Source organism: Perca flavescens, chromosome 1 (assembly GCF_004354835.1).
Source record: "Perca flavescens isolate YP-PL-M2 chromosome 1, PFLA_1.0, whole genome shotgun sequence".
Taxonomy (NCBI): Eukaryota; Metazoa; Chordata; class Actinopteri; order Perciformes; family Percidae; genus Perca; species Perca flavescens.
In genome coordinates this window covers 9,575,023-9,586,555 of record NC_041331.1, presented here as the reverse complement: position 1 = coordinate 9,586,555, position 11,533 = coordinate 9,575,023, and the positions used below count along the sequence as shown (strand labels likewise).

The window sequence follows — 11,533 nt, the reverse complement described above, 5'->3', positions numbered from 1 at the left end:
AAATGAAACATTTTTACTGTATAATTTTGGAGATTTTTGGCAGCAAAGTCCCCATACTTGTGCTGTAAAACGAGTCAAAATAGGAAATTTGAGGTGCCATAAAAAGACTTTGGTCCATAGTTCCAGGCAATGACTGATATATTTGAGTACAGGGCATCACTTAATACTAACAAACTGAAAATCATACAATTTTAATGTATAATTTTGGAGATTTTTGGCAAAGTCCCATACTTGTGCAGTAAAATGAGTCAAAATATGAAATTTGAGGTGCCATAAAAAGACTTTGGTCCATAGTTTCTGGAAATGACTGACATATTTGAGTAGAGGACATCTATGACTACACCCATACTGAAAATCAAACATTTTTACTGTATAATTTTGGAGATTTTTGGAAGCAAAGTCACTTCTGCAGTAAAATTAGTCAAAATATGAAATTTGAGGTGCCATAAAAAGACTTTGGTCCATAGTTCCAGGCAATGACTGATATATTTGAGTACAGGGCATCACTTAATACTATCATACTGAAAATCATACAATTTTACTGTATAATTTAGGAGATTTTTGGAAGCAAAGTCCCATACTTGTGCTGTAAAACGAGTCAAAATATGAAATTGGAGGTGCCATAAAAACACTTTGGTCCATAGTTCCAGGCAATGCCTGATATATTTGAGTACAGGGCATCACTTAATACTATCATACTGAAAATTAAACAATTTTACTGTATGAATATGGAGATTTTTGGAAGCAAAGTCCCATACTTGTGCTGTAAAACGAGTCAAAATATGAAATTGGAGGTGCCATAAAAAGACTTTGGTCCATAGTTCCAGGCAATGACTGATATATTTGAGTACAGGGCATCACTTAATACTATCATACTGAAAATCATACATTTTACTGTATAAATATGGAGATTTTTGGCAGCAAAGTCCCATACTTAAATTGTAAAACGAGTCATAATATGAAATTGGAGGTGCCATAAAAAGACTTTGGTCAATAGTTCCAGGTAATGACTTATATATTTGAGTTCAGGGTATCACTTAATACTATCATACAGAAAATGAAACAATTTTACTGTATAAATATGGAGATTTTTGGAAGCAAAGTCCCATACTTCTGCAGTAAAATGAGTCAAAATAGGAAATTTGAGGTGCCATAAAAAGACTTTGGTCCATAGTTCCTAGAAATTACTGACATATTTGAGTAGAGGACATCTATGACTACACCCATACTGAAAATCAAACATTTTTACTGTATAATATTGGAGATTTTTGGAAGCAAAGTCCCATACTTCTGTTGTAAATGAGTCAAAATATGAAATTGGAGGTGCCATAAAAAGACTTTGGTCCATAGTTCCTGGAAATGACTGACATATTTCAGTAGAGGACATCTATGACTACACCCATAATGAAATTCAAAAAATGTTACTGTATAATTTTGGAGATTTTTGGAAGCAAAGTCCCATACTTGTGCTGTAAAACGAGTCAAAATATGAAATTGGAGGTGCCATAAAAAGACTTTGGTCCATAGTTCCAGGCAATGACTGATATATTTGAGTACAGGGCATCACTTAATACTATCATACTGAAAATCATACAATTTTACTGTATAAATATGGAGATTTTTGGAAGCAAAGTCCCATGCTTGTGCTGTAAAACGAGTCAAAATAGGAAATTTGAGGTGCCATAAAAAGACTTTGGTCCATAGTTCCAGGCAATGACTGATATATTTGAGTACAGGGCATCACTTAATACTATCATCCTGAAAATGAAACATGTTTACTGTATAAATTTGGAGAGTTTTGGAAGCAAAGTCCCATACTTGTGCTGTAAAAGGAGTCAAAATATGAAATTTGAGGTGCCATAAAAAACACTTTGGTCCATAGTTCCAGGCAATGATTGATATATTTGAGTACAGGGCATCACTTAATACTATCATACTGAAAATCATACAATTTTACTGTATAAATATGGAGATTTTTGGCAGCAAAGTCCCATACTTCTGCAGTAAAATGAGTCAAAATATGAAATTTGAGGTGCCATATAAAGACTTTGGTCCATAGTTCCAGGCAATGACTGATATATTTGAGTAGAGGACATCTTTGACTACACCCATATTGAAAATCAAACATTTTTACTGTATAATATTGGAGATTTTTGGAAGCAAAGTCTGATACTTCTGTTGTAAAACGAGTCATAATATGAAATTTGAGGTGCCATAAAAAGACATTGGTCCATAGTTCCAGGAAATGACTGACATATTTGAGTACAGGACAAATCTGACAACACACATTGAAAATGTATCATTTTTACTGTACAATTTTTGATAATTTTTAAACTACATTAACACATTTATACAATCCAGACACACACTGTATTTACAATACTGTTAGCTGTTATACTGTACGAAGCATTACTTCCGACACAGATAGCAATCCCAATCATCTGTCTTCACAGCATCAAGCTGTGCTGTGTCCATCTGTAGGCACTGGGCATGGAACCACCGGCAACAGCTGTCACACTGAATCTGTAAAAGTTAAATATATAAACACTTTTACTTACAATGACATACCATTATGTTGTCTTTCAGAGGACGCCATGGTGGGTGATGGTTGAACTACAACATCCCTGAAATGATTGTGACCATAGACCTTTGTTGCATGTCATTCTCCATTTTTCTAACCTTTGATTGTTGTCATCTATCTTTTGTATTTTCAAAAAGAAATGCACAATAAAAAATAAAAATGATAAGACTCATACAATAACTTACCCAGTCAGTGATGGAAGGTCCGTGACTGGGTGGTTTTGTTGTTGCGCACATGGCACAGCTGCTCTCTGTGTCAAACACTAATATACAAAAGATTATTTTAGATCTGTTGTACTATATCACATTACTACAATATCACATAATAACTAAGAAAAGGTCTCACCGACCTGAGGCTTTAAGTATTTCCAGAGCAAAATGTTGACGCTGCTGTGCCATCTCTCTCTTTGATGTACCAAATTCAATTTTTGGAATTTTCGGAAAGGCCTCCATGACTGCCTTTGCCATCTAAACAATGACACAATATGTGATATACTTTTGATAAAAAAATTGTGATTGTAAATGCAAGAAAACAGAATCGAATCCAAAATGCTGAATTAATGTAGATCATTCAAAATTCTGGTAATATATTGCAATATTAATCTTACCATGATGACAAGTACCCCACAGCTATTTCCATCCTGCTGCACTGGGTGTTGCATAACACCTCCTTTCCATTTAATGTCAACCCAGTCAGTCTTGCCAAGGGAGGTCCTCCTCATTTTGAAGTACTCACTGTGTGATAATTATTTATGAGATTAATAATGTTCTATATGCACTTAGACACACACATACAATGTGTATAAAGTATGAAAAATCAACAGCATTATGTTAAGGCATGTTAACAACATATTTCCTGAGGTTGGCATCCAGTCACTGTCAAGACCATAGCACATGATACAGTCTGATCATTGTCATACTCACAAAAATAAATAATGACACTCTTAATAACTTACTTAACTGTGTTTTATGACAATTATTGTTAGTCTGTTACTGACCATAAATTCTATACTAATGTTCCTTTTCCTACGATGACTAATATTCTGACATAATGAGGGAATGGATTAAATCTAGCTAAAAAAAAAATAACTGTAATTGCATACTTCAATCTTTTTGCAGCATGGTTGGAGTCTGTCAGGTCTGCCGAGCTGCGTGCTGGATCAACCAAATACACACTTCTTGTTGCTGTACTGATGTACTGAAAAAAAACAGTATTATTCAGAAGTCACCAAACTCATGAAAAAAATTCATAATAAATACAAAGTCACTACTAACCAGAAACTTCCAGTGTACATTGTGTACGTTCACAAAAGACACTATTCCTTCATAGTTGTCAAAGTTGGTCTGTAACACATCCAAAAATGTACATTTTCAAATGTTTTCATTTAAAAAAAAAAAAATTATTAAATTGTATCTTATTTTTCATATTGTACACACAGTCACACAAACATGTTTTTTCAGCTAACATTGAAACAATCAAACATCTGTACATTGACACGACAAAAAGACTACTTACCCTGGATAAACTGTTCCTTCTGACCATTTCTCTCTTCCCAAAGAGGATCACACCAGCTATATAGTGATTGAGAATATAAATTCTACTTCCCAAATTCAAGTCGTTGGCAGTGTGATGTAAGAGACTCTCGATGATCTTGAGAGATATTTCACATGTAGACAGACAAGAAATGAATTTACATTTATGACAATTACAACCACACATGCAGCTGATATACAGTTTATACAATTGTCAAAATAGTTTACTTGTGTACTTGATCGCAAGTGTACAAATTACATGCAAAGCCTTTGAAGTCGATATTTAATTGTGGATGCACTTAATAACTACTCTGAAATAGTGAATAATTTCAAGTACACAACAACCACTGTGGTCTTCATGTGGTGGCAGAGTTAATTTGGTTTGTTCATCTATTTTTAAGATAATTGGTTCCGTTTTATTAGGACAACATACCTCGCCTGTAAGCCAGTAGTGAGGTCTAAGTGTCCGTAGCTCACTGTGGTGGATAAGGATGCTGTTCCCTGTTATTTGAGAGGGGACCACAGACACAACCACTTCTGTGTCCTTTCTTTTCCAGAATTCCTTGAGCTGAGAGTCAGAAAACAAATATAGTGTTTGTTCAGTCAGGAAAACTATTGTTATAGATTAAACCATGCTCCCCGGATCAGCCAAGCAGCATGCTAAGCTGAAACAGGGAGCACACTGCTGAGGCCCCCTCTACAAAAGAGTGGGCCGAATCCAAGACATAAAAAAAATGTCAGACATAACTTATATTTACACTCTAAACCAGGAAGGTGGAGGCTGGAGTGGTGGAGGCAAGCTGTGGCAGCAGCAGCCGTGTTAGTCTGCATTGGAGTAACAGGAAGCAGTGAGGAATATGGAGACATTTAAATGGACCACCTGATGTGAAAATGGCTGTGATTGGTTATGACTGGTGGGAATGATAATTCAAATAGTGTGCATATGACTTTTGTGTCCTGCATGAAGTAACACGCTGCTTTATTGTTTGTGGAAGTAGCTAAGATAGACTAGAGATGAGTAATGGCCAATTCCAGTGCCTAATTTATGTTGTTACCCTTGTATCACTCATTCCTATCTTAATCTCTTAAACCCTAGTCGTATCTGTGGGGGGGGGGCTTCAATAAGGTGTTATATATGATAAATTAAAATATCAGGGTTATCTCTCATTTTTAAGTAAAGGAATTTATATTGTTATGGATTTTGAAAGCAGGAAAAGCCTTTTTAAAAACAGTAAACATGGATATGTTATGTAAATAAACAATTATGAAATAGTGTTATGTGTTGGTCCTTTTTACCAATTACTACCTTGTTTCAATCAATGTTTTCCTTATTTAAGCACAGTTTAAGTCTTAGTTAATAATGTAAATTATTCTTTCTTTATGCATTTAAACTGATTTGCATCTTTTCTTTATTAAATTATTCCCTCCTTTATTTAAATGTATTGCTTATTTTTACTTTTAGATGGTTATTGTTTTGTCAATTAGAGAAAAACATATCCTGCGTAAATAACTTGCACTGAAAAAAATGTAGAACAATTAACAATACAAATACATTTCTTGCATTGACTGTATTGATAACATATTTTGTACATAACATTACTGAACCTGTGGTAGGGCATCAACTGGACTTTGAATGATGCTTTCCTGTGTATTTTCCTCATGATGGTCTGTCAAGGATGTGGATTGCTTTTGACGTATGACTTTGTCTTTTGGTTTCTGGATATAGAAATAGCAATATTATTGTAACCTTAATGAAATGCTTTCAAACCACCAACATGATAGAATATTTATTGTTAATAGCATTTTCTGGCAATACAACAAATTAAATAACAAACAATAACCTGTTAAAAAAAGTTGTTTTAGATTAATAATTTTCTTTAGCTTAGCTTGCTCTCTCATGTAAACAATACAAAATGGATTACCTGTGATGTAGCAGGATCTGGAGAGCATGTTGTCACCACTTTAATGTCCTTGTCAGGAACAGCTGTGATGTTTTGTGTCGATGTAGGTTGAGGTGACATTTTCTTCTTTGTGCTCTAAGAAAGACAAATTAAATTTTTATGATACACATCAAATCCATTACATTTGAAGCTTTATCAAAACATATGGAATGATAAAAAATATTTCTAATATTTATTACCTTTTTTTTGGACTTTTGGAAAACAAAAGGCTTGGTGATGTGTCTGACATAAACTCCTTGCTTCTTTTGCTTTCTGTCTTTCCACTAAATCCACTCGATGTGTCTACAATTAAAGCATTTACTGAGTCAATTAATTCTAATATTACAGTAGTCTTGCTCAACAGATGTACAATGCTGGGATCAAGTGTGACTGACCTTCTTTTTCTTCAGAGAGTCTCTGTATTCCCTAAGAAGGGCGTTCAGGGTGATCTTGTAAGTGGATACAAAATCATCCAGTCTGGTCAGTCGTCGACGTTGGAAACGGATCTTTTTCAAGTCCCACTGACTTTTCTTCATGATCCCTTGGGTGTTATTGTCCTGAGTGTAATTCTGGAGATGAACATATACGTTATGTAAAATAAATATGTCTTCATTCACTTTAATTTGATTTCAATCTATAATATCCAGGATGGCATAATACAATATGATTTCATTTTACTAACTGATGTTTTTGGTTATTGTACCTGGGTCGGTTTACAAGCAGCTCTTTTGAACTTTTGTGACAGCTTGTCATACAGTGGACCCGTCCCGTGGCGTCCAAGGTCACCTTAAAAAACATAAGACATACATTATTATTTTTCATTACCTTAATAGCTATTAAAAGAAAAAGATTTCAAATAAAATGCTACAGAAGAGTGCTCACCCAGAAGTATGCCAGACCACAGAGCAGCCTGAGGCAGAAAGTACTTGAGCAAGGTAGGGATGAATGTTGGGCTGAAGTACACATTGGGATCCCCCTCTTTTTCAAGCTCTTCCCTCTTAATGACTTCCTCAAAATGATGTTGGAATGGTGTTGGTCCAACTTCATTCTAGCAAAAAAATAAAAGCAATATTTCTTTAGTCATGGATCTTATAAAATCATGTAAACTTATACAATAAATGTCCTGACAAAGCCAACACTTCCTTATCTGGAGCAAGGCAAACGTTTTCAATTGGCACATACCACAAAGTCTTGCTCCAAAATGGCTATGTCATCAATGCAACATTGCCCTTTTTCAGTCAATTTCTTTTGAAGATTTTGAAAATGTTCCTCAACATTAGTAGCGCTGTGGGAACTGGAGAAAACCATTGTGGCACTGATTAACAGCTCATCCATCTCTTCAAGTGTTGTGGCCTGTGTCATTCGACCAAACACATGCATGGCCAGATGGTAATGTGTTGAGGCACTGCAAAAAAACACTTAAAATTAATATTACAACGATTTATCATGTTATGATAATAACCTAATGAGATATTGATGGATAGCAATCACTCACTGTTTGCGGCAGAGGTCCTTGGCATTTTTCATCACATGACTTAAACAGCGATGCAAAATTGCTAGCCCCATACAATCCTCCTGTCCTTGTCCTGTCACAATCCTATAATATCTACAGAGCAGTTCCTGAAGGCTCATTCCGCAGAAGTTATAGGACAGTGACTGAAGTATTACGATGGAGCCATCACAAATCAGCATAACTGGCCTTTTCTTGACTTTCTTTCCATGAAGTTTAGTTGCGTGTGTAACAAATGACCCCAGGAAATACGACACAGATGCTGTGGTATGGTCAGATGTCAAGTATGTGGCCACAGGGACAGGGGAGGATCCTTTGGATGGATGTCTTACAACCATTTCGTACACATAAAAGTGTGCCGTTTCTCCTTTGTCTTTATGCACGATACTCCCTGTTGCATATATGTACACAATGTCATCCTTGCATCGTTCATGGAAGATGTTGACAGTTTTGTCCGACCAAAGCATTATGCCTTTGGGGTGGAGTATTATCTTGTTGATAACTGCATCCTCAGATCCCTGCTTTTCCTCTTGGATCATTTGAAGGCTAATCATTTCATTTTTGTGTCTTCTTTTTTTTTGCCTGCTATCATATGCCAGTGTTTTCATGACACCGGTCGTTGGCACCTCATCCCGACATCCAGATGCTTGTCCTCCAGCTTATTTAATTTTTTGAGGTGGAGACTTTGAGGCAGTGTTGTGGTGAGGGCTTTAGCAATGGCATCCCTTTCATCGGCACGTACAGGCCGTCTTTTTAGTTGCTCGCAGTGGTGCCACACTTTGTCTCCACTGAAGGACACTATTGCCTTAAGTGACTCGTCTTTAACGGTTACCTGAACTTTGACAGGACAGTCATCAAAAAGGCAATAGCCGGAACATACAAATAGTGGGGCATTTCTTGTGGACCCAATTCTCTGGACATTGTGATCCTTAAATGCAAAACTGCAATAAGGATGCACACTCCGTATACCTTTGGCCATAACCACTGTCCAGTTCAGTGTTTGAAAACGCCGTTTCAGTTGTGTCCTTCTTAATTTTTTCCATTCCTTTTCTTGAATGAAAAAAAAACAGGGTTGCTTGGGCAATTCATGTGTAAAGAATTGTTCCTCATATTCCTCTTCACCTGATGAGGATGATGATGATGATGATGATGATGTTTTTGTTGTTGGATAACTGAGCTGCAAAACACAATGATATTTAATCAGAATAAGTCTTAAAGAGTCCATGAACTTGCCTAATACCATACTGAACTATATGCACTTTGACCATAGCTGCAATAGGGCATTATTTTTCTGAAATGTACAATTAATGCATACACATAGTATGCACTCAATGGCATGGTTTACTGGCATAGCTAGTGGAATATTGCCATCATCAATGTTATGATTTACACATGTGAGTTTCCTGTTTTTTCAAGTAAAAACATCTGCTTAGAAAAATTTGTTATATTTAAAGAAGAGGTTTTCAGTAGTTTAAATGTCGATTGTCTGAACACACCTGATAATGCTCATCAGCTCTAGGTAGAGAAGGGTCATATTGAAAACGTTTAACCAGTTGCACAATTGGGAAGCAGAGTATTAAGCACAGAGGTGTCAAAAGTATTCACATTCATTACTCAAGTAGAAGTATAGATACTAGGGTTTGAAAAGACTTTTGTAGAAGTTGAAGTATCAACTCAAGATTTTTACTTAAGTAAAAGTGTAAAAGTACTGGTTTCAAAACTACTTAAAGTATAAAAGTAAAAGTAATGTAAGGCAGAGATCTTCAACAGGGGTCCTCAAAGTCATTGCCGGGGGGCCTCCAAATTATTGTACAGTTTTGAGTCTTTTTATTATCTTTGAGTCATTTAAAATTAAATTGCCTTAACATAATTCCAACATATTATTAGCAAATATAAATTCCCACTGATGATAGGCTTACTGGCCTATAGGTAAAGGAGTCCCTAAGATATCAGCCCACAGATACAGTTAATCCTAGATTTACTGTGCCACATACAGTATGTAACATTAAAATATTATAAAATCATGCCAACAATTAATATTTTAATAGCTTATGAAAAAAGAGTATGTAAGAACACCATAGGTTGCCCTAACTGTTATTGTAGGCCCAGTTTAATAGGCAACTTAATTTCGTACAATATGTAGTAGGTGGTCCCTGCTACATCTGACTTTAAGTTAAGGGGTCCTTGGTTTAAAAAACGTTGAAGACCCCTGATGTAAGGGGGAAACAATGCCATTAAGGACAACAGCTTAACCCCAAAACGTTAGGACAAAATCATATGACTATAATAATGTTATATTAAAATCATACCTGCAAACTCAGAAGGGCTGAAAAAGGTGACACGTAGGCTACATCTCTTCTGTGTTTTTTAGACAACGGCAGCTACAGTCTGGTGTTACAATACTCTCCAGTGAGATACAGACACACTTTTACACCGTTTAGCTGTCCGTTTTAACCATGTTTACTCCCGCTGCTAGCTAACCGTAGGCTAACGTTAGCTGCTGCCAACTGTAGTGTTAACTAGCGTCACGTGCGGCGATGTTTCAGTTCCCTCTAACGTCTGTTTTCGGAGCATCAGAGAGAAGCGCAGGCATCTAAGTGGCTCCTAAATAAGGTACTAAATCCGCGTTGCTATTCGGTCCGGTAGATAACGGGCGTTAAGGCACCGGTGGCGTATTAGCACCGGGTCTGTGCAGGTTTGATGGATCGCGTACAAACCAATAGGGTGACGGAATGACTATGTTTATACTTCTCATCCAACCACAATCACATTCACTCTCTCCGGATGGAGCGATTTATCTGGATAGGGTTTTTGTGTGTGTTTTTTTGAACGATGATGAGCCGGAATGAAAACAAGCCGAACTGAAATAGGAGTAACGAGGCTATTTTTAAAATGTAAGGAGTAGAAAGTACAGATAATTCAGTGAAAATGTAAGGAGTAGAAGTAAAAAGTATGCTGTAAAATAATTAGTCCAGTAAAGTATAGATACCCAAAATTTCTACTTAAGTAAGGTAACGAAGTATTTGTACTTAGTTACTTGACACCTCTGATTAAGCATTACCAACTCTTACTGTTTACTGCTGGGAAACTACAAATGTAAGAGGTATTTTGGACTTATTTCAATAAACATTATTTTAACATAGAATATTATTTCTTTCATATTATCACAATATTTACCTGTGGAGATTCCTCTGGAGGTGTGGCTGCCTGTTCATCTGGTGCTGTTGTTTCTACATGAGGCAGTTGTTTATCAGCAGCTGTGGTTTCAGCAACTCGATGGTGTTCCTCAGGTGTGGATGGATGTGAATCAGGGACATGTTTATCAGCAGCTGTGGTTTCAGCAACTGGATGGTGTTCCTCAGGTGTGGATGGATGTGAATCAGGGACATGTTTATCAGCAGCTGTGGTTTCAGCAACTGGATGGTGTTCCTCAGGTGTGGATGGATGTGAATCAGGGACATGTTTATCAGCAGCTGTGGTTTCAGCAACTGGAAGGTTTTCCTCAGGTGTTGATGGATGTGAATCTGGAAGATGTTCCTCAGATGTTGTTGAATCTGGAAGATCTTCCTCAGGTGTGGATGGATGTGAAAGTGGCAGATCTTCCTCAGGTGTGGATGGATGTGAAAGTGGCAGCTCTTCCTCAGGTGTTGTTGAATCTGGCAGATTTTCATCCAGTGGTGTTGAATGTGAATCTGGAAAATGTTCATCAGTTGCTGTGGTTTCTGCATCTGGCTGAGGGGGCTGCAGGTGTGGCTGCCTGTGCATCTGGGGGGTGGGGTCATTGTCTTCATCCAGCACATGCACAGGGCTCAATGGCTGAATTGTAATCTGCACATCACATTAAAAACAATATATTTACATAGTAATTTATGTATTCTCCGTTTGAAGTTAACCAAATATTAATATGTATTGAAATGTTAAAGTCAAACCTTTTTGTGACGATGATAGGCATGCTTTAGCCTTTTCCTAT

The 11,533-nt window shown here is 36.6% G+C and overlaps 1 protein-coding gene across 1 annotated transcript; it reads right to left on the bottom strand.

The window, feature by feature from the left end:
- Positions 1-2,288: 2,288 nt before the first annotated feature.
- Positions 2,289-11,181, bottom strand: LOC114558406 (uncharacterized). Its single transcript, XM_028582401.1, has 17 exons — positions 10,741-11,181; positions 7,549-8,740; positions 7,236-7,458; positions 6,936-7,101; positions 6,757-6,839; positions 6,449-6,622; positions 6,254-6,356; positions 6,036-6,149; positions 5,719-5,829; positions 4,547-4,681; positions 4,097-4,231; positions 3,856-3,924; positions 3,684-3,778; positions 3,189-3,315; positions 2,931-3,048; positions 2,767-2,843; positions 2,289-2,523 (listed from the first exon to the last, which is right to left on the bottom strand). Exons 8-17 carry the CDS (start codon positions 6,132-6,134, stop codon positions 2,410-2,412), a joined length of 1,080 nt encoding a protein of 359 aa, XP_028438202.1. The 5' UTR covers positions 6,135-6,149; positions 6,254-6,356; positions 6,449-6,622; positions 6,757-6,839; positions 6,936-7,101; positions 7,236-7,458; positions 7,549-8,740; positions 10,741-11,181; the 3' UTR covers positions 2,289-2,409.
- Between the last annotated feature and the right edge of the window lie 352 nt (positions 11,182-11,533).

Bases quoted from the DNA above. Each gene is read 5' to 3' on its own strand.
- LOC114558406 (XM_028582401.1), bottom strand. From the start codon at position 6,134: ATGTCACCTCAACCTACATCGACACAAAACATCACAGCTGTTCCTGAC. The intron at 3,925-4,096 runs GTAAGTAGTCTT...GATGTGTTACAG, and splicing joins GAAGGAACAGTTTATCCAGG to ACCAACTTTGACAACTATGA. The intron at 2,524-2,766 runs GTAAGTTATTGT...TAACTTTTACAG, and splicing joins GACCTTCCATCACTGACTGG to ATTCAGTGTGACAGCTGTTG.